The sequence below is a fragment of the Octodon degus genome, unplaced genomic scaffold (assembly GCF_000260255.1).
Source record: "Octodon degus isolate 3935 unplaced genomic scaffold, OctDeg1.0 scaffold00036, whole genome shotgun sequence".
NCBI classification, from domain to species: Eukaryota; Metazoa; Chordata; class Mammalia; order Rodentia; family Octodontidae; genus Octodon; species Octodon degus.
Genome location: NW_004524612.1, coordinates 3,628,547 through 3,652,474, shown reverse-complemented (window position 1 = coordinate 3,652,474; position 23,928 = coordinate 3,628,547). Strand labels below are relative to the sequence as shown.

At 39.0% G+C, this 23,928-nt stretch overlaps 1 protein-coding gene across 2 annotated transcripts in view; it reads right to left on the bottom strand.

Moving 5' to 3' along the window:
- The window catches only part of March1 (membrane associated ring-CH-type finger 1), an 870,419-nt gene that overhangs the window by 29,852 nt on the left and 816,639 nt on the right, over positions 1-23,928 (bottom strand). For both annotated transcript variants that reach the window (XM_004630613.2, XM_023714702.1), the window contains exon 6: positions 22,257-22,437. In XM_004630613.2, the coding sequence (XP_004630670.1) occupies positions 22,257-22,437 (181 nt within the window). The remainder of the gene's footprint in view (positions 1-22,256; positions 22,438-23,928) is intronic.

The following is a 23,928-nucleotide window of genomic DNA, read 5'->3' as shown; positions in this document are numbered from 1 at the left end:
GCCTCTGTGCAGAATTCCCTCAGATGTGGGTGAGAGCTTTCCTATTTGAGAACGGGTTCTTTTTCTTCCTAAAGCTTAAGAGTAAGAAGGGACCGTGGGAGAAACTCCTATTCCAAACTGCTGTGTAATGCTTGTCTCTTTTTCTTTTCTGCCTCTTTAGAAATCTAATAAACATGGAGTGGAATTATTAAATAATAATCAGAATTATTATTTCTTAACTTTGTTAGTGAACATCACTGCAAATTTAGTTGTTTCTGTGAGAGTACAGAGATTAAATGGTAAACCAATCTAAATATAAATAATTTGTTCTTATAAAAAAAGAAGTAAAATTGAGCTATCCACACTGTTTTTTGTTTTGTTTTTTTTTTGTTTTTTTGTTTGTTTGTTTGTTTCTGTTGTTTTTGAGACAAGGTCTCACTATGTAGTTCAGGCTGGCCTCAAACTCACAGCGATCCTCCTGCCTCAGCCTTCCAAGGGCCGGAATGACAGGCATGCACCACTATGCCTTGCTGATTTTCAATGTTACCCACATTGAAAATGAAGTGGGAATCATTAATGTCCCCTCTTTATTATCTCCTATTAAAGATCCTAAAACTCTCCAGTACTTGAGCTGAGTCGGACACAGGGGAAGAGGCAGTGGGTTTTGGGCTTCTGGGGAGACACATGGAGTTGTGTGGTGTGGAGCTTGTCTGGGCACCTGTGAAGGCTGTGTGACCACGAGCTGAAGGGCACAGAGTGAGCGGGGAGGGCCAGAGCCCAGGACACCACCTTGGGCTGGTAGCTGAACAGCAGAGATAGGGGCTCAGATCAACGTGCATGACTTCTTGTGCAGTGAGACCTAGAGAAGGTTCTTCCTAGAATTCCTTCATGAGATCTGTTCCACTCTGACCTCCCTGAAGGTGCCGCTCTGCCTGTCACAGGTCCCAGATAAAGGAAACTGGGTGCATTTGCTCCATGTAAAGCTTTGGCAATTCCCATTGTCTAGGCCAGAGGAGTTGTCTATCCCAATGGTATCCATGTAACAGCATATTAGATTGTTCGAAGATTAGTAGATGTTTAAAGAGAACAGGGAAACTCCAGGTAGATAATGTACCAGTGCTATATAACTGTGGGGGCAGCCATCTATTCCATGCAAAGCTGTTTTTTCTGAATCTTATCATTTATGTTTTTGTGTCCCCCACCATGCCCTTCTCAGCTGACATAGGCATACCTGCCAGATTAGCATCAAGGTTTATACTTCAATTAAAGATGCCAAGGACAAAAGAAGGGAAGAAAAGAAGGAAGGAAGGAAGGAAGGAAGGAAGGAAGGAAGGAAGAAAGGAAGGATGAAAGGAAAGAAGGAAGGAAGGAAGAAAGAAAGAAAGAAAGAAAGAAAGAAAGAAAGAAGGAAAGAAAGAAAGAAGGAAAGGAAGGAAGGAAGGAAAAGAAGAGAAAAAGAAGTGTTCAAAGGAAGTTTCATTGGGACCATTTGCGGTAGAAAGCAAGACCAGGAGGGACATGAACATATGCGGGTCTCTTCTGCGTGTGTCCTGAGAAGTGTGTCTGTCAGTCTTTGAAAAGGGTGATGGAGGAGTGGAAAGAGTTGGGCAGTACCTTCTGCCCAAGGGGGAGCAGCCACATCTTCTGGACAAGGTTTTCCTCTGCTACCAAACTCAGCAGATGATGGGGTGAGTGGATTTGGGTGTGAAATCCATGAAGTGACTAATGATGGCCTCAGATTTCCAAAAGCGGCTGAAGGACAGCCAGTATACATAACCAGAGAGAAATACAGAAAATAAGCTGCCAGGATTTGCAGAAAGCAGGTGACAGAAGTGCAAGTCCCAGACCACCTTTATGGGTTTAAGCACATCTTAGCAGTAAGGCCAGAAGGCTTTTGTGTTATAAGGATTGTAGGAAGACCATTCCTAATAACCATGGGGAGGACACTAGAGCGGGGTGTCCAGCTCACTGGCCCCCAAGAGCGTCAGGGAGGACATGAACTGATGTCCTAACAGCATGTCTCGTATTAAATAAGACTTCTACTTCAGAGAGCAGGCGTGCTCTGCTGGGTAAACTCCCTTAACTTCCTGTCCTCAGACAAAACATATATTTATAGCTGCATCACGCCCTTCTCACTTCCTTTCTTCTTATTGAAGAGGACAAAATATTGCTTTAGCATCCAAATCAATAATTCCAGGTGCCTCTTCCTCTGCATCTTTTCCTTATTTTAACTTTCTCTTTCTGTAGCCCTTTTCCTTTCCATATGAAAACTCACTTCTATGTTTCTCCCAGCTTTTATTATTTATTTATTTTTGTGAAACCGGGGATTGAACTCAAGCCCTTGCACTTGCCAGGGAAGCACTTATTCCACTGAGTCATCTCCCTGGCCCCCCAGCTTTTATTTTTTAAGTCATTATTTTATTAAATGCTTGTTCATTGCTGAAAATTTATAAAACATGGAAAACTAAAACAGATTAAATCCTCCATAACCTTATTTGTCAAGTAGGTCTTCAATTTTTTCAGTGTATGTACATGTGATACATTGGAATGTAAACACTGAGACCACTTTAAAATTGGATGCTAATTCTTTTTTTTTTTTTTAATTTTAGGGAAGGGCCTACAGGGTGTTCAGGGTCTCACTACTAGATCAGACTTGTAGTAATCCGCCTGCTTATAGCCTCCCAAGAGCTGGGGTTATATGTGCTTGCCACCATGCCCAGTCTCAATTGCCATCTCAGTGCACCCCAGGGGCAGGGCTGGCCTTGCAGGCCCAGGGATCAGACCCTGGCCCTTGGGCCTGTGTGCAGGTACTCAAATCCCCTGAGCTATTTAGTTGGCCCTCTGCTAATTCTTTTGTATTGCATTTCTTTTGAGCACTTGTAGGATAGAGAAGGGAGCTGGGGGAGTGGCTGATGATTAGTAAAGTAGAAAAGCTGGTTCCTTTGAACTAAAAAGAGGACAGAGAAGGTCCGGAGAAGAACAAATCTACACAGGGTGGGAGTCTGAGCAAGGGTAACAGAGAAGGCATCCCAGCAGCATGCTTTATTCCTTCATTACTCCTAAAGAACTTGGAAAACAGGTCTAACAAAGCGCCATTTGGAGAGGTACTGCTTAAAATACAGGATCCAGGGCTGGAGATATAGCACTTGCCTCGCATGTGTGAGCCTCTGGGTTAGGTCCCGAGGGCTACAGTTCACGCTGATCAGAACAAAACCTGGGGCCGCACAGGGCCTGGCTCACCTCCCAAAGACCATCTGTCATTTTCTTGGGCCCGTCTCAGCATCTGCATTTGTGTCCTATGTGTGTCATTCCTGCTATCAGTGAGCCTAGGAGGACTTGAATTTATCTCTATCTGCTGTTTGATCCTACCAAGTGGGAGGGTCCCCTTCTAGGTCTTTTTTTCAGAGCATCTGCACAAACAGAGAGTTCTGCAACCTGTATACCAAGGATAGTGTTTTCTAATGGAGAAAAACTTCTACCCTACAGTGGAGTACAGGGCTGAGGAGATAGCTCAGCGGAACCAGCACCTACTTAGGCAAGCACAGAGACCCAGGTTCTATTCCTAGCACCACATGCCACACCAGCCCCACCCCTGGGTGCACAGAGCCAGCCACTGAGACCACTCCTCCAATGCTGGGGAGGTTGAAAACAGGAGGATCACTATGAGTCCAAGCTGCATAGTGAGATTCTGTACCAAATACAGTAAAAGAGAGAAGAAAAGTAAAAGTTAAATTTTATGGTAGAGTAGAAGCTAGAAGGCAGAACTTAAAAACTGTGAGTCAACTAACTCATTTTCTGTGTACACAGTTGTCAAAAATGACTTCATTGAGACATAATTGTCATATTTGCTGCACACATTGTCATACTACACAAATCTGAAGTGTGGCAGTTTGTCACACACCTGAGAGACAATCACCACGATCAGAAATGTGACCTGCCACCTCCCCACAGTTATACATTTTGCAGTCTTTCATACTCTGTCTTTCTTATGCATCTCTAGGTGCTGTGCTTACAGGTTAGAATTCATGTCACTGTCACTGTAGTTTAGGATGCATGTAATAGCTTTTGTACAATTGAAATTTATATAGTATGTGTTCTTTCCCTCAGCAAAATTATCTTGAGGTTTGTCTATGTTCTATTATGTATCCATGTACATTTCTTTTTGGCCATATTTTTAAATGGTATTCCATGTCATGACTATGTCACAATTTGTTTATCAATTCATCTGTTTATAAATATGTATTTTCTTCCTTGCTTTGGGCATATTGAAAGTACAGCTTCTAGAAATGGTGAGATAGCTCAGTGGACTAAGTGCCTGCTTAGGTAAGTGCAGGGACTGGGGTTCAAATCCCCAGCACCATATGCTGCACCAGTCTTGTCCCTAGATGCACTGAGCTGCCCACCAAGACCAGATGTGGGGGCACATACCTGTAATCCCAGCACTAGGGAGGCTGAAACAGGAGGCTCACTGTGAGTCCAAGATGTGTAGTGAGACCCTATACCAAATACATTAAAAAAATACAACTTCTATAACCTTTTGTGTACAACTTTTTATGAGAACATGTGGTTTTATTTCTATTGGTTAAAGATCTATGAGTACATCTATGCCAAGTGTATGTGTAACGGTTTGAATATGTGTCCCATTGCTTTCCAGAGTGGTTGTATGATTATATATTCCCATCAGTTATGTGTGGGAATTCCAGTTCTAGTTTCTCCCAAGCTCTTGGTGTGATCATTCTTTTTAACATCAGCTGTGCTGTTTCACCAGCCATTCAACTTTAATGTGCAGTAGTACATCATTGTGGCTTAATTTGCTTTTCAATAATGGCTAATTATGTTGACGTCTTTTTATGTGATTACCTACCATCTGTATATCTTTCTTGGTGACATGTCTAGTTAAAGTGTCCTGCCAATACTTATTTGTTGCCTGTTTGTTTTCATAATGTTGAACTTTCAGATTTCTTTATGTAGGTTGCAAGTTCTTTATCGGTTACAGTGTCTCGCCCATTTATTATGTATTGTTGTCCCTGTTAATACTTATTGGTTGTTCCGGTAAACTTTCTTGTCAATACCTTTTTGTTGGTTGTTCATTTTCTTGTGTTAAAATTTTATATTTTTAATATGGATGCCAATACTTCACCAGTTATATAATATGGAAATATTTTTCAAAATATTTGGACAGCAGTTTTTTTTAATTTTGAGAAAGTCCAATATGTTAATCTATTGTTTTGTGCATATTGCTTCTGGTTCACATCTAATAATTGTCACATATCCCCAAATCATGGAGAATTTCTCTTATGTTTTTGGGTCAAAGTGATATAATTTTGGCCTTCATATTTATAAGCTATGTTTGGAGTTAACTTTTGCATGTGGAGTGATTTAAAGATCAGAATTTATATTATTACCTGTCTTGAAAAAATCCTTTCCTTAATGAATTATTTTTTATTTCTCTATCAAAAATAAATTGACTCTATGTCTCTTTTTGGATCCACGGATTTCGTATGAGTCTTGACAACTATACTGCATACCTGATTCCTTGGAGCTTAATATCTTTCAACAGGTCATTATTACTCCTTCAGTTTTTTTTTCTTTGTTTTCAAAGTTGATTTAGCTGTTCTAGTCCATATATTTCACTTGAATTTTATACTTAGCTGACAATTTATTTAAAGATACCTCCTGGGAGTTTTATCAGTATTGCATTGAGTCTGGATCAACTGAGAAGATTTGATTTTGTCACTGCTCACTTGTCTACCCATCAGGGTGGGCGGCCTCTTTATTTGTGCCTAGTAATGAAACATATCTGAATAGGGTCCAATATATGGGCCTTATTCATCTCTTTCCATATTTATTCCCAAGTACTTAATGTTGGATGCTACTGAAAATGGTATTTTAAGATGCTATTTCATAATAGTTTGATTTTTGTATATAGAATCACATTTAATTTTATATGCTGCCCTTGTATCCTGTCATCTTGCTAACTTCATTAGTTGGTCTAGTAGCTTTTTGGTAGGTTCCACCAGATTTTCTCCACGATCACATAATCTGGTAATAAACACCATTTCCTTAATTCGTTCTGATCCAAATCTTTCTTTTCTTTTCTTCTTGCTTTACGGCACTCTCTAGAACCTTCAGTACTGTATTGAGTTGCAGATCTCCTTTTAGATTAAAAGACAGTGCACCAACATAGCCCAACTGCAACCGCTCTGTGGAGCTTAGCAATATCTCACAAGCATCACTGCATTTCATTTTTTGTAGTACTGCGGATCAAACCACAGGATGCTCTTCCACTGAGTTATATCTCCAGTCATCTCCTATGTGTCTTTCTGTCTGTCTACCACAGGGTCTACCACAGGACACTGCTAAATAATCCCAACTGGACTCAAACTTGCGCCCCTCCTGCCTCTGCCTTCCCAGTGGCTGGCACTGCAGGTGTGCACCACCGCACTCAGTGCTGTATTCTTAATGGTGGCATTTACATGGCTGAATGCCTGAACAGAAGTCTGTCTTCTCAGGCACTCTCAGAAATTTTGCTTGCTTGGATTGTCATATCTGGATAGTCTCTGCTGATCTCAAAGCCATACAGGTCTTCTCTCATTTTCCTCTAGGGAGGTAATTGTACTTTTCTCACCTTCGCTGCTGACTTGAGCCCTAACAGCAGCTCAGTAACTCTCCTCTGCACAATGTTTTTCTCCCTGTCCCCTCCACCACCACATTAGTTAAGCTTGTCCTATTTGTGAATTTTGTGTGTGGCTCACTCCCTACTTGACTGCACAGTGATGGGCAGTGGGCTTGAGAAACACAGACATATTCATTCCTCCTTTAGTAACCTTAATTTTTTTTTTCTTGTACAGGGTTTCACTATGCAGCTCAGATTCATAGTGATCCTCCTGTTGTCAACCTCCACAGCTAGGATTACAGGTGTGCGCCATCACACCTGGACTCAGTGGCCGGCTCAGCATGCAGTGCCGGGGATCGAACCCTGGTCCCTGAGCTTGCCTAAGCAGGCATTTAGTCTGCTGAGCTACCTCGCCGGCCCTCCTTTAGTAACCTTAACTGTCCTCTAGTTTCTTCCTCAGCCTCTTCTGGATGAGGCTGAAATTCTTTAGCAAAGCATTCTGTACAATCAGGTTCTTGCTTCCAGAATTGATAATGCTATTAATGTTAATACCTAAGTATTCTTAACCTAAATTTCACTGCCTTCCTTGCATGGACATCTTATTCTTACCTCTAGCAAGAGGTTGCAGAACTTGCCTGTGGAGGTCTTTTACTTTCATAAAGCTAACTCTTTTTAGTTTATGAGTTGTTCTTTCTCTGTCCATTTAAATGCACTATTTTCTTGTCTAGAACGTACTCAACTCTGTGTCTCACTGTGAACCACATAGTCACCACCCAAATGCGTTGTAAATACTGCTCGCATAAGAAGCTTCTCCTGGTAGGCCCAGGAGGCAAGATCCCTTCTGAGTGTGAACCCTGGTGGGGCGTCCAGCGTGTGATGTTGATCACCCTGAGCATGACATTGACTTCAGCTCGACTTCAGCTTTATCGTGTCAAAGCCAAAGAAACCTGGGACACTTTTTAAAACCCTTCTAGGCCTCAGTTTTCTCATTTGGGATACTATGATAAGACATCCTTGGGTGGATAAAGCAGGGTTGTGTGCAGTACAGAACAGCAGGGGGTTTGGCACCAGCAAGCCATCAGGGACGCAGGATCCCTGTGGCTGCGGAGCCCGTGCCTCTTGTAAGAGATCTGCACCATTCACTGTATTTAATACTTGCCCAGTGGATCATTTCCTTAGGATCTAAGCCTGATATCTTGGGTATTAAAAAAAAAAACACCCTCTCTATTTATATAGTATAAATCATCTAATTGAGCTTCTTTTGCTCTCTGATTTGCTAAAAGTTTTAGAAGCAAATTAACTCTTTGTAATTCTTCACAGGACCTAGGGTAACTATCTTAGTTCTGTTTGCCTTTTAAATTCCTTGCATTATTTTTCTTTTACCCCAACCTTCTTAATCCTAACTTTTTGTCATATAGTTTTTTGGTAAACAGGCTTAAATGTTTTGTGCATTGTGATGGAGAGCTAATAACTTTTGAGGAGTACAACGGGAGAGGGCTGAAAAAGCTGCTTTAGACTGCCTGACATGTAAATGCCTGATCTGTCAAATCCCAATAATGGAAAGAAAATAATGCCAATTGCTCCAAAGCGGATATGATAATTTTTACTATTTTATGTAGATAAAATTTTTGGTTTATTGAAGTAAGAATGACAGCTGAAAGGAGCTATGATACGTTTTATCTAATAAATGTATAACAAGGAAATGAGGTGAAACATTCAGTCTCATACAGAAACTTCATTTAAAGCCATGCATTTGCATTCTGAACCCTTTGGGAATCGTGAAATGACACATGACTGATTTTTGTGCAGTGATTCCAGGCAAAAACATAAAGGGAAAGTAGTGTTATAAATATTCAAAAAAACTAACTGGAAACTCAAACCAACAGCCTCAGGTGATTGACTAAAAATTATTTGAAATTACTGTTGGAGGAAAGTGTTGCGTGCAAGGTGTTGTGTCCAGATGTAGTTCTAGAAAGAAGCCACTACATAGTTAAAGTTCAATGAGAACCTTAAGGAAAGGCAGATTTTCTGTTAATAGTGATCCAGCAAAAGTCTGAATATATTTCTTATTATCCTTTTTATTAAGATTTTCTAGTAAAACAATCACCCTGCAGCCCAGACCCTTTCTTCTCATGACATCAGTCATTGAATTCAAGTGTGATATTTTAGCATCTCAGAGATTTATAAAGTAACCTCACTTACATGGGAAGAACTTTCAACACTGGGCCTAGACTCAAAAAAATATACAACAGGTGGGTAATATTAATCCCAGAAAATACTATGTCTTTTCGGAGATTAACTTTACAAGCCATGAAAAATCTGATTGCAATTAATTTAAATAGAAATTAATCAAAATACACCAATTTTTTTAATATGCCAATATTGTTACTGTGGCTTCAAAAAAATGCAACTGCCTCTAGTAGATCGCCTTGCACTGCCTGGGAATATAGAGGCGGGATAAAAATGCTATGGGATTATTTTACATTTAGTGCTTTAATACACTAATTATCCCTCAAGTCAAATTCTTTCAGTGTAAGACATGATATCTCACAAAAAGTAACAGCTTCATGTATACAAGGGACCTGTTTCACCCTGAATATTATAAAAATGATTGTGATTTGGGGTTTTTAACATTGAGAAAGGTTTTCTAGAGGGGAGAATGCAGTGGAGTTGGTTGCCTTGACAACATGGGACAGTTGCATCAAGAAATCCACGGCAATGCAGGACCTTCTTGTGCTATGTCGAGATTGCAGACTACTTACCAGATTAGGTTAAAAGAAAGCTAATCCCAAAGAAAGCCACTGTTACGTGGCCTGAAATGTTAGTTTGTACTTCTTTGTCATAAACCTTGTGAGAAAAGAGATGGGTAAGTCTAGGCAGACAGGGTGGCAGGGAGAGGAGGGAAGGTATGGCTTTTACTCACTTCTCCACCTCGCTCCTCTAACCCCACACGTACCCAAAGGAATCCAGGAGTTCCTGCCCACTGTCAGAGGGTTTACTCTGCTAAGAAAAATCTATCTTGCCCTGATTCTGTTGATTTGCTTCGCAGTCTCCCACATAGTTTCTCCCAGAGGAATATCACTTATGTCTATTGCATAGTCTTAAATAATGATGCTAAATAAGGATGAACGACCACAAAGTTAGTTATTCGTTACATAGAAAACAAAACATATTAACACATGAGCTCCCTAGTGCGGTTATCCTGGCAGGACCGAGGACAGGTTTACTCATAAAGTAACAAGCCTCAAAGACAAAGGCTGTTATTGAGAATTTACCTTATTGAACAAATTTGCTTCCTTCCCCCACCAAGCTCCTCTCTATGATGCTAGTCAGAATTTAAATTTCATGTTCTGCTTCTGAAATTCACCAGAAAGCAGTTTAGAATTGGAGTGTGGATTTTCTTTTTGAAAAGTTCTTTTTTTTTTTTTTTTTTTTTAAAGGATAACAGCGCTATGCTTTTCTGTGGTTTAGACTGCATATGAGTTTTGTTTTCAACAAAGTTTCATACTGAGATTCATCAGAGATAAGCCCCGAGTGAAGGAGACATACGGTGTGGCTGGATGCCCTTTGCTTTTTTTTTTATTTCCTGGCTTTAAGATTGTAGAAATGAATTGGGACCAGAGGGACACATATCAGGAGCAAAGGGACTACATCTGTAATAGCAGCGTTGAGAAGCACTACCAGGGCAAGCGTCTGTGTGTGCAGATAACATAAACTTTCAGACAGTGACAGCTCCAGCGTATGCAGCCCAAAATAACCAGCACCCTGTGCTGCTGACTGTGAGAGCTCGGAACAATGGTGCTTTGCTACAATTGGTGTTTCTATTTTTTCTTCTGGTTCATTAATACCTAATGGATAGAAAAACCAGCTATATGAAAGACCAGAGTTTCTTACTGGACTTACGTCTAGTGGAGGCAGAAACTATCACTGAAAGCCTATGGATAAATAATTGCAGGGGGACCAAGGTCATATGGAGGTTACAGTGGAGTGGTAACTAAACTACCTGTGGAATCCATCCTGGAGATTGGTGGCACACACTTCAAGGTCCGTGTCAGTGGATCCCGGAATTGTGGCCTTGGTAGTTTGTGTCTGGTCCCTGCCTGCTTCTTCTCTAGAGCACTTTCATTCTTCTCCTTAGTGGCCATGAACTCAGCAGCTCTGGCTCATCACACCTGGTGCTGTGCTCTTTATGCCTCAGAGCCAGCTGACCTTGGGCTGAATCCCTCTAAAATGTGAGCCAGTTGAACCTCTTTTTGGGTTGTGGGTGTCAGCGATTGCACCCAGCAATGACAGCGTTGACCCACCGTATCCACAGAGACCCTTGGACTATATGGCAGGCAGAGAAGGAGGCATTCAGCTGAGCAGCTTGCCTCTGAAGTAACTGTGGACGATCTCTGATTTAATCCTAAAGAGCAGCATTTCTCACTTAATCGAGACAAGAATATAGAACAAAAAGCTCTAATTTGTACTAAACCCTTTGACTTATTAACTGATACTCTCACTAATTCAGCATCTTTCCATGAAAACATCCTTCAAGTTCCTAGGACGCAGACTTTAAGAAGACAGAGCTAATCTTCATTTTTGTGACTCTATTTCTTGGAGGAAGTGGGCCTGTCAGAGGCAGTGGGCCCTCTGTCCACTTTGTGCCACCATGTATGGGTCCGTTGCCCTTTGGAGCTACTCGAGTGAAATCCTTGAGTCTACATTGTGTGTTGACATTAAAGAATGTCTCTATTTTAGAGAATAAAGAAGGCATTATCTAAATAAAATGTGCAGGTAGGCAGAAGCTACAGACAAAACACTAAAGAAGGCTTAGGTTCTGTTCTGTGTACAAATTTAAACAAAACAGTGAATAGTTTTTGAGTCTTAGATTCCCCTGCTACTTATAAAATAAAAAGTTAGACTTCATAATCTCCAACCTTTTTTTTCTTCATAACCTGGTTTCTTTTCAGATCTTCACAGGCTAACAGGACTGGACAGGGAACAGAAAAGTCAAAACTCTGGGTCGACCTTTATTTGCCTCTTCTTAGACTTGTCAGAGTGTATGAGAATTTATCTTTTTTCCCTTATTTTGTTATTCAACATTTTAAGCTTTTTTAGCAGTCCTGGGAATCAAACCTAAGGCACTGTATCTGCTTTATCCCTGAACTATATCTACAGTCCAATGTTTTTGAAACAAGCCTTTAATTTTTAAATAACTTTGTTTATAGAACATTTCTAAAGAAAGTAAAGGTCATATATGTCCACTGCCCAGTTTCACCTATGTAAACATTTTACATTATCACAATACATTTGCTAAAACTAAGAAAACAACACTGGTAAACTAATCATCAATATTAAATATTGATTTGCTAAGAACAGAAATGTGAACTTGCTAAACTGTGGATAACAAAGGGCCAGAGGGACAATACTGCCATGATACTAGAAGACTTCACAGTTTGCAAAGTGGTTTTAGTTTCATCATTTTATGTTTAAGTACAACATCAAAAGTTGAAAGTAGGGACCAGAGTCAGCTCTCTACCTTTTTCCTCGTTAGTGATTAGAAAATACCCTGTCTCAGGCCATAAGACTCACCTAAAGCCACAGGGCTAGGATGTGAGGAGTTTAAATTTAGTTCTTCCCACCACATTATATCATATTTGATTAGGCAAGTACTGGCAGAGATATATGGATACTTCCTCCACACTCAGATTATATAATCCTGACTTGTGGGCTGAATCTAGTCTTCAGAGCTTTTTTATTTCCTTGCCTTCATACGTTTTATATTTGAACAGATTATTAGTATTTAAAATTGAAAGAGATTACATTAAATATAAAATGTGGCCTCCCATTGAGAAAGTTCTGAATCTGGCCATCATGGATCTACCCCAAAGCTAGGTAGCTATTGCTCCCAGTAGACCTGTGGGCATGCCAACATCAGAATGCCAGTCGTCACCTTCTGCCCGTCCTATGCTACTGGATGTTTATCATTATGAAACCAGACTGCTTTATTCCCTTATATTACTTACCCAGTTCCTAAAGTAAATTGCCTATGGGCTGAGTAGCTCTCTGCAGACACAGTAATTTTTCTCAGCCAATTTGCACAAGTTATCTTTGTGCATCGTTCTAGCCCTGATTCCCTACACTCATTCAACAACCTTTTCATCTTAATTTTCTTTACTAAAATATTCCCCTAATGGAACAGAAAGACAGCTATGAAATTGAAGATTTCTTCATCCAAGAGTTCCTCTAAATTTGCCTTGAATTATCATTTAATAGTTGGAATTATATTAGCCCTGCCTGGAGTTATTAGAATTATCCTCCATCCCATTTTCAACTCTATTTCAAGATTCTACAGCTAACTCATTTTCAAACTCCTTCCCTCCCTCCCTACCTAAGCAGAATATAAATTCTCTGAGGTCAGAGGATTTTTGTCTTATTCACTACACTGTCAAGTGCCAGCGATGGCGGCTGGTACTCATTATTACACGTGCCACTAGGGGAATAATTAGTAAATATTTGTTGACTGAGTGAAAAAGGTGAATCATAATGAGTATCTCTTGGACCTCTTGGTGTGGTCCTTCTGACAAGACTGGGTGTTTATGTTGTTTTTCATATGAATAGAACACAGGACCAGCTCATCCATGCCTCCTTGAAGAAGCCATTTTTCCAATGCAGAAGAGCATCTGGCTCCAACACTTGTTAGCTTTATGTTAATAAAAATACTTTGTCAAAGTATCAACTTTTGTATCAAACCAGTTGTACATTTACAGAAACCCTGGCCATGAAGAAAAAGGAGTAGGCCTTGGGACTCAATGAGACTTGCTTAGACTTTAAGTTTGCAACATTCCCAGGAGAAACTGGCCTTCCACCGGTCTTGTCTTGGGAGCCAGGTCTTTCATGTTCACCCCAGGGATGTAGAACAGCTTTGCCGTCAAGAATCACTTGAATTTGCCTCACCTTAATCTTTGACCACCAGCCCAGAGCTTAGAAGAGAAAGACGGGTAGGCTGGACACTTACCCTGCCTTCCTGTCACCTGCATGGGTGTCTCTTTCCAAATACTTGTTCTTGGGCACTCTCCTCTCTTGTCTTTCTTTCCCCCTCTTTCTCTTCCTTCTTTCTCTCTTACCTCTTTTTTCCTTCCATATTCAAATTTAATTCTTTTAGTCCTAATTCTTCATTTTCTTCCTTCCTTCCTTCCTTCCTTTCTTTCTTTCTTTCTTTCTTTCTTTCTTTCTTTTTTTTTTTTTTTTTTGTTAAGCCCAGAAAAAGTACTTGGGTTTTCTTACAATGCCTTTCTTTGGAGAGTAATGTGAAGGTTTTTTGATTTTGTTTTTTTAAGACAGAGTACTGCTTTGTAGTTCAGCGGGCCTTGAACTCACCAAGTAGCCCAGGCTGGCTCAGGCTTGTGGTACCCCTCCTGCCTTGGCCTCCATGCTGAGATTTCAGACCTGCCCCACCATGCCCGGCAGTAATGAGAAAATTGAAGCAAGCACGCACATTGTCTCTTTAGAACTCCGACTTAGCTCCCTGATGACTCGGCACTCTCTCCCGCGCAGCGTAAGCCACGGCAATCATGCAGAATTCTGTCTATGCTTCTTTTTCTTCTGAACATTTAAAATACATTTGATAGAGCATTCTTTCTCTCTCTGTGTCTATCTACCTGCCTGCCTGGTGCCTTCCTGCCTGCCTTTCTTTCTTTGCTGGTAAATGAATTCCTCACTTATCTTTTTCATAAAATAAGTTTTAAGTTAGAAAAGACTTAATTAACAAACTTATCCACTCTCCTTCTTTTACAGGTAAAGAAAGTGAGACAAAGTTTACAGCGGATCAATCTAAGAACCAGCATTAAAGCTTGGCTTCTGACTCTGACACCAGCACTCCTTCCTCTATGGATCAAATAATTACTTCTTCTTACTATTTACCTATGGTTCTTACATTTCAGATAAAAGATAACTTACAAATATTGACCGCATCCTGAGTCTAGGGCTGACCACATTATTGTAGGGGAATAGAGATCTCCTCTACTGGTGGGAGATCGGAGAGCCTTATAATAGAGGCCTGTCTTGTCCCAGGCAAACCTCTTTTTCCTTCTCTTCCTGCTGCCATGTAAAAGGAACTCCACCGGAGAGTGGAGATAGCCTCTCCCACCCTGCCTTTCTTCAGTTAGAGGGAGGAATGAATTGAGCGTGCATTGCTCAGCATCCTCTACCTCCTGTAGCCTTCTCCGTATCTCCCACAATTTAACACACTGGACATTGCAGGAGGGCAGGGCCTACTCGATGTGTGGCTGCTCTAGTAGGCTGATTTGGCCTAAATATTCTTGTGCAAGATAGTAGCATGGGTCTGATGATGTGAGGAGTGGTGCAGGGCACCCACGCGGATACTAGAGAAAAGGAGCTATTGGTGGCATCATTTAGAAAGAAATAGGAAACTGGGAGGAAGATGATGCAGGACAGCTTCCCTTTCTGGAGTAAAATATTTCAGTTGTTTACCTTTTTATGATGTTAGTAATAGTACACCAGCCTATTGATGGCTGTACAAAGAGGCTAAAGACCATCAGTTTAGATAGGTCATTTGAAAGTGCTCTTCATTTCTCTTTTGCTTGTTAACTCCATAGAAAAGAAATTTGATTAGACATAAAATACCTCCTTTTTAAAGGTCATGTTGATTTCCAGCATCTGACTTACCCCCCCCCACAAAAAAAGAAGAAGAAAGAAATAAACTCAACCAGAGATGTAAAACACCTTGCAATATTTGATGCCAAGAATAGAGAAACTGAAATAACCAATTAAGAAAAATATTCTGAAATTCAAAGAAAAAATACTTAACTGAAAGAAAATTTAGATATGAAAGTAATTTAAAACTCAATCTAAAGATGAAGCTTTGGGGCGATCTTTAAGTGTACCTGGACGTGTGTGCTTCCGCACATGCTAATTGGATGCTTTAAAGCTTTTCATAGAGATCACTGGAATATTGATTCCATTCCTTCTTCAAAGTTTAAGTTTAAAGAGTTCAGAATATGAAATATATAAGAGCATCTCATTTTGCATCCCTGTCCTTGCTAAAATAAAAATGGATTTTTCTCAAGAGTGGATCTTTATATGGTTACAGACTTTAATAGCAAGGCTAATGCAGGTTAAGTGTTTGTTTTCATAGCTAGAATAGTAACACAAGGTCACATTCTCACTGGCAAGTGAGGTTATAGTCTTCAAGTATGAGTTTTCAAAGAGAGAAATGTAGCTAAAGTAATAGATAATTGAATTTAGTATGAAGAAGTATTGAAGAGAAGCGCTTCAGTTAGTCAATTTTAGCAACAATAATCATTCAGGCGATGTTTATTCAAAATTACTGTCTAACAGCCTCTATCAAGTCCTTTTCCATATTTCCAACTGCTATAAAATGGAAGAACCCTTCCTATGTGGTCATTTTCCTATGTGTTTATAGGTATTTTGGGGTTGCTTTGTTTACACATCTTTAGTTATGGCTGATCTTACAAAGGTGAATCTTGGTGTCCAGTTCACTTTTGGAATTCCTCTTACCATTCCCTCTTGAGTTACAATTTTGCCTCCTTTTCCAGTTTTCTATACTCTATCTGAAAGCAGGAATTTTGTTCTCAATGCTAAATGTAACTAGCATAGAGTAGATACTTATTGTGGTAAGTTGAGTCAAAGCCAGATATCACTGGAGTCTTCCCAGGACAATTATTAAGACTATAATTTGCTAGTGGTGTGAAATAAAATCTGCTTAGAAGGAATGAAGGCCTGAGAAAACAATAAGCTCTTTGGTTTCTCAGAAAATGATACTTATATTTTGAACAAGCAGTTCTAGAACACTGATTCTAGATGAATAATTACGATTAGAAATATCAAAATATCAATAGACCTACTAGCATTTCATCTTAAGACAATGATAACATCCTTGTGAAAAATACCAAGTATGTATTAGGATAGAACATGAGTCACCAATGATTTCATCTCATAATAATTTGACACAAACATGCTGTAACATTATTTTAATTGATGTATCGATTTTAAAATTTTTGAGAAGAAGCTGGAGATATAGCTTAGCAACCTAAGTACCTGCCCAGCAAGCACAAGATCCCAAGTTCGATCCCCAGACCACCAAAACAGAAACAGCAGCAAGCAACAACAACAAAAACCTGACTGTGTCTGCCAGAATCTAAAATTTCTGAGAGTACCAATGCGTTAAGAAACTAAAATGAATTTTAAAAACCCCAAAATTTTAGTGGAAAGTTTAATGTCTTAAAAATGTTGGTATACTTCTTTTGATGTTAAAAATCATGTTCTTGTTATTCTGCAGTTTCCCCAAGTGTTCTTCTTCCCCACAGAATCAGTCAAGTAGCTTCTCCATGAATGAAACACAAAGAAAGTGAGGGGGAAGTGTTTAAGTGCCCACAAGCCCAGGCAGACAGTGAAAAATTGTTGTCAGAACTTACCTGGCTCACTGGGACAGTGTGAGGTGGAAAAAAAATCATTTCCTAAGAGAGTTCTAAATCATGTACACTTCCTGTAGGGTTCATATAGTAATAGAACTGAGTGCAAGAAAACAAGAGAATGTATGTACATTATAAATTGTGAGTATGGTTGAGTTTTTTTCTTTTTGTGAGATGTTAAAGAAAGTTTTGTCTAGATTATATGAGGGCTCTCACTGTCTATAAGCTTGTATAAATAAGATGTTTATGAAGAAATGGAAGAACAAAACTATTATTTGGAGCTGAGTTACACTGATCAAGGAATAGCCTGAGGATTTAAAAATTTCCTGTTGAGGGTTTTTTATCATATAGCCCCAAGTTCCTTCAGCAAAATTGAAAATTAAGGAGAATGCAGGAAAAAGGACATTAGAATGATACCGTTGAAATTCTGGCCCACCCATGATCAAAATAAAGTCCTGTAGAAGCATCTAGAATTGCCTCTACTCGTCTTCAGTCCCCATTCTATAACCTCTGGCTTTATCGTTGAGGGTTAAGGTCTATTGGATGGGGGATGAGGTGGCTGGAGGAAGAGCAGTGTGTCAGCTGGTGCTCTGACAACTGGGAAAAGCAGAAATGACAAAATGCAGACACACAGAAAGGGTTTCAAAATGCAGAAGTCTGGGGAAGCCAGATTGAAGACAAAAGCCTTTATATGTGCTTTAAGCAACTACAGCTAATGTTTTCATCTTGCAAATTAGATGATGCTGTATAGTATTTTAACTGTTAGGGAATGGTATCAGGTAAAATATCCATGTTTAAGAAGGAAGAGTCAGAACAGTGTTTTTAGAAAGATTTGTTTTGAACAATTTCTACTAGAAATGGTTTGTAAATGCCAATGTTTTGGTGCTTAGGAGAACCTGTCAGTCAGCAGAAGCAAGGTGCAATGCCACAGGCCCAAGGTCAGGGTCAAGTCTCTCCAGCATGTGTGACCCTGAGAAAATCTATGATGCTGTCTCATTTTTCTCATCATATGGGCTTGATACATTCCTACGTAAAATGAGGTGTAGTGAGGACTCAATTAACAGAGGCAAAGAACAAAATGATGCATGGAGTTGCATATTTTACATTATAAATTTGTCAAATAATTTCTATATAGAAAGTTATATAGAGAGATAGCTTAGGAAATGATATCAGGTTGTCAGTTGCACTTGCCGTCCTTATAAACTTGGCTTCATATTGATGCCTGGTTTCTCTCATTCCAGAGCAATTCCAGTTGGAACCCATGAAATTCTTTGGCTTCAGATTAAGAGGTTAATTCATGCTTCCTAATCAATATTGCTGTACTGGTCCAAATTTCACTGCATAGTCACTGTGAGTTTTTGACTTTTCTAGCTCTGAGAATTGCTTCTGACCCTGGGTGACTCAGCACATTAATGAGTCTTTCACTGAATGCTATAAAAATAGCTGAACTACTAACTGAAAGATGGTGAAAGTTGCTTTTCCTTGTATAAACCCTTGATTTTATTTTGACTCTAAAAGATTTTTCTTCTGAAAATGTTAGGATACCTTGATGAATTTGCTAACTGTAGATTTTGGTGTAGCAATAGCAATTCATAAAGGAAGTCTTTATTGGTGTTTTAGAGACTATAAAGCCCCAAGCCTCATCAGACTCTGAAGATCTGCACCTTTCCACTTCTGAAGTTATTTTGTTTAAACTGAAATTCCTGACTCCATTGGATAATGGTAAGAATTCAGAATCATTAGCTAAATTAATTGTTTCATAGGCTTGGTCTTTAGAATGTTATAAACTGTAATGGAATTACTGGGTGGAGAGCAATTAATTGGATGTACTTCAAATATATTCTAACCTAATGCTGCACCTGACACTCTTTATAGCCACTTAAAACCTACGAAAAGAAAACTATTGATGAATCCCAGTGCCATCAAAACAAGCCATCTAGAACACTTTCCAAAGGTCTCAGATCCATATGGTTTGCAGCACCTCACAATCTGAAAAGGTGTTCCAGATACCATCTTTAAGTATTGTTTCAGCTCCCTGTGCTTCTAAAGAGGAAACAAAAACCTCAAAGAGTGTCTCTAAGTTTTCAAAGTCCATAAATAACAGAAGGAGGAAGAGAATAATGTGTAGGACTCAAATTCAGGTTCCTCCAACAGCCCATTGCTGAGTGAAGACAGCGTGAGCTCTCAGGATCGGAAGGAAAGTAGGGGATGAAAAACAGGAAGAACTGCAGTGCTGATTGTATTTTCATTGACCAGTCACCGTTGAGCCTCATGGGTGATTGTCAATTGGGAATGTGACCCCAGTCAAACCATGCACTATGATTTCTAAACACATTTACATGTGCAAAGTTTTCCTGAAATAATCATGCACCGTATTCTGTAGAGACTTAAAGCTTAACATATCAATACTTGATGGAAAATACATGTTCCATCTTATGCCTAAGTTGCTTAATATTCAGACGGATAGTTAGGTTAAACCCAACTGCATATGTTGTAGGGTAATAATAAGCTTCTCTTCTGGAGGGTTAACAACCTAAGTTTGCAGACCAAAATATAGAGAAAAAGAAGGGCTGCAAGGACAGCCAACATTTTGGCCCTAGCCTTTCAAGATCAGTGAAGACTCAGGACATAGGAAAACCTGTACTGTAACATCCTGTAACTCAGTAGCATCCCAAATTTTCTGATCAAGGAGGTTATTGGGCCACAGAGGAATGTGATCAATGATGTAGAGTGTGCCTAAGGAGAGTTACATGGAGAGAAAACATTCTCTCAGGCTGTCACAGAGAGCACATTGGCCAAGCAATGGCCGTGACTCATCCACATGGCTGACACTGACAAAGGATCTTCAAAATGTGGTACAGAGTTTCAGGATAAATCCTGAGGGGATTTGACTGATCTTGTCAGATACAAAAGTTATACTTCTTGTTATATAGGTCTTACTTTATCTTGGTCTTAACCATTCAGCAGAAAAGTGTAGAAATGAGGTAGGAAAAGTGAAGCTGTGTTAATATGCAGAGCCGTGGAAGGCTCAAGTCAACAGATTCAGACATTGCCAGTCCTGTGGATAACCCACTACTATTGCGGACTACTGGACTATTTGGAATATTTTGCTGAATTCATGCACCTACAATATTTGGATGGCAATGGAATACCCATTTCTGACAAAACTAAACAAAAAAGGAGATATAAATGAATGACAATTTTGTATCTGTACATATAAAGTAGTTAGGATAGATATATAGCCACTTTCTCTTAATTCAATAAGAAGACGTGTACTAATAGTGTTTGGACAGGATATCATGTCTGCATCTTGTGCTATGAGTGACTACTACAAAGAGAACAATATGCAATGTATTAATTGATGTAACTCTCCTACCAACCTGTTTTGAAACTGTCTCATTATAATTTTTTTCTCAATAAAATTAATAAAAAATAACAAAACAAGTAAATGTAAAAAATGTTGGTAACTAATATTTAAGTTATAACCACAGGGGTCAAATAAACCATATCCACGTGCTACCAGGAAGCTAGCTCTAAGTTGGATTCTAACACTCCCTAAACATATACCAATGGTATTAAAAATCAAGAATGTTGAAAAACAGCATTGTTGTTCCATATTTATGATCCACCTAAGGGATATTTTTAAAAAATAGCTAGAATATTTCATTAATCAACAGATAGTAGGTATCCATTAGATTGCAGCAACATGTTTGTTACTACAACTTGAATACTTTAAAAGATAACTGTACTTGCTTCCTTTCAATTTGGTTTATAAACAGATTGGTTGGGGAAAAAGATTTCCTGATAGGGCTGTAAATTATTATTGGTATTGATATAAGCAGAGGATCAAAGTTGTATTTAAAGAATGATTCCATAAATTTGAGAGTAAAATGAAGACTTAAAAATGTTTTTTCAGCATCATGTTTCGATCATTATACCAAAACCAGAGAGGGTTGGTAATGCAAGAGAAATTATGGATGTGTTATTATCCTAGACTGTTGCTATCAAATTGAAATATTATGTTTGACAAAGTTGAGATGAGAATTTTGAACACAGAGATGTTCAGGATAAATGAAGAAATAAATGATTAGAAAGAAACAACTTATGATACCCTGAGGGATAAGAAGAGACATGTAGAGAAGCGTGGAGTCCTCGTGTCATTTAGCTGCTCCAAACAGTACACAGCATCTGCTTAGTGAATAAAGCGAAGGGCAAGGAAAAAGCAACCATTTCTATTTCTGGCATTGGATGCTCCACGACCTAGAGGTACAGAGGTCACCTTTTGGCACTAAGGTCACCACTTATGTAAAAAAAAAAAAAACAAAACCCAGAATGCACATTCCAAGGGCACCTTGGGCATAATTTTTGAGATCTATTAACCATTTGCAGTTCACTTTAAATCAAAGCTGTCATAGAACCAGGGAATGTTATTCTCTCTCCATAGTTTGCAAAATTAATGAAGAATTACAAGGTCTAGTCACCAGTCAGATGCCTACTGGAATATTCTTGTTTGCTTTTCATCTCTACTCATTCTGGAACCCATCACATTTATTTTCAAGTAATGTTCTTTCTGTTCACTTTAGCTCTGCATTTAATTTAAATGAAAAAGCAGCTCTTGGCTGATCCATTAAATTGCAGTCTCCACGCTCCCCTTTGGAGATCCAGGCATCCATATATATGTAAAGCTGTAGTTAGGCAGAAAGATGAATAAGTTACACACTTATATCCAGGGGCCTAACTCTCAAGCATGGATTCTATAAAGTTCATCGCCCCACTGTGTTCTTTCAAGCAGTCCTCCGGGAGCCACAAGTAAGATGTTAACTCCATACTTGGCTCACAGTTTTACCTCCCTTCTTTAAGAAAAATAACAAATGAAGAATTTAACATAAACTCTCATTATAATTACAGATTATATCTCTCTCACAGCTTGATTCACATATGGAAACTAATATTTTCTTTCTACTACTCTAACATATAAAACATCAAACCAATCTCCAAGCAAAAGCAAACATCCAAAACATTTCACACCATGGAGAAGAAATCAGATGCGTTCATATCATTCCATGTAATCTATCTTCTAACCTCCTTAGGGATGCACCTTAATAAACAATGTTCTCATCAATATGATGCATTGAATTTGTGCTCTAAAAGGGGGAGGAAGGAGATTTTTAGAACCATTCTACTCTGCAAGTTCTCTCTCAAGCCAATCTTTGCAGATACGATACCTTCCGAAGGGGCTTAAGCTTGGTCTCCATTATGAAGTCATACTTGCAGAGCTCACAGCAGCGCGTGTCTGAGCTCTTGATCCATTGGTGGAGACAGGACTGGTGGACAAAGCGCAGGGTTCCCGTGCAGCGACAGGGTGTGATGAGGGGGCTCTCTTCATCCCCTTCGCAGTGACAAATCCTGGGGAAGGACAAAGCCCATGTGAGTTCTCCCACATTTCTCACCTCTAGAGTTCTACTGTTGGCTGTATCAGGCAGTATTAGAAACTGCAACCTAAGAATTAAAACGCAATTGCATCTCACTCCAGCTTGGATGCCAGGCTGAACCTAGGATCAATATTAATTGTATTTTCACTTGTCTTCTCATTGCCAGACTCAAGTCATGTCATGAGCTGTTAGATACTGGCACATCGAAAAAACTGTACACTGTGATTTTGCTCTAACTGAGGCCAGTTTTAAGAGCCTAACTATTGAGCTAGGTCCCAGTTAAATCTATTGAATGGGTCAATCTCTGGGTCTTCTTATAAAGAGTTATAACTTGTAAGTACTCTAAGGAATGTCATAGTTGATAACTTCATTGTGTTATTTTGGTGATAGCTTCATAGGGCTATAGTACATAATTTAGTAAAGATGGTCCCTTACCAGTATGGAAGAATTCTGAAAAAATTTAATGTTATATACAGTCATTAAATAAAGTTAAAGCTGGAAGTTTTAGCCTAAATAACTTAAAAAGATTTTCCTAGAGATATGCACATCTATTAAGTGACAATGAATTTCCAAACTGTTAATAATCATTATTATGTAAAAAAAAGTCACAAAATATTCCTTGCCACATAAAATTTAAATTTAGTAAACTCTATCGTTTGAAAATGCTAATTACTATTTCTGCCAATGAATTGAGAGTACAACTAGTTTCTGGATTATTAAAAATTCTAATTTCACATATTTAAAGTCTATGAAATCTTCATTATTCTCATGCAGAGTTTTAGAAATAATTTATGTTCTTTTTTGGAAGAGATAAGACTTTTACAACTCCAGTTAGGAAAGTTAAAAAGTAGCCCTTCAGAAATCCTAATGATTTAAACAGCTGTTCAAAGCTGCTAATAAATTTAATTAGAAATACTGCTTTATACCTGTTAGAAATATGAATACTGAATGTAACTTTTAAAAAAAATTAAAAGAGCTGCATAATTACTTTTTAGTCTGAGTCACCGCAGCACTGGAAGGATTGATCCATTGGTCCTGCCGCTGCTGCTCTTTCCTTGGAGGTACAAATACCCTTTTTCCAGAAGCAGCTTTAAAGAGTGCATTTTACCCTTAATGGTCCCTCAGAGTGCTGGTGCAGTAAGATACAGGAAGTGAAACCCAAGGCTCCTTCACCCTCAAATAAAGAAGTATGATAACACGCCCTAGCATTTCACATTAATTTCTTAAGTAAAAAAGAAAGTTAGCAAAAAAGAACCAGGATCTGTAGTCCTGGGTAGAAGCCTTGGAGTGAGACTATAGGGAAGTAGAAGATAAGAATGTGCAATGTATTTATTATTGAAAATGTCCTATTAATCTGCTTGGAAAGTGTCTCATTGATATTTGTTTCTCAATAAAAAATGCAAATCACCAAAAAAAAGTAAACAAAAAAGGGGGATATAAATAAAGGACCATTTTGCAGTGAATA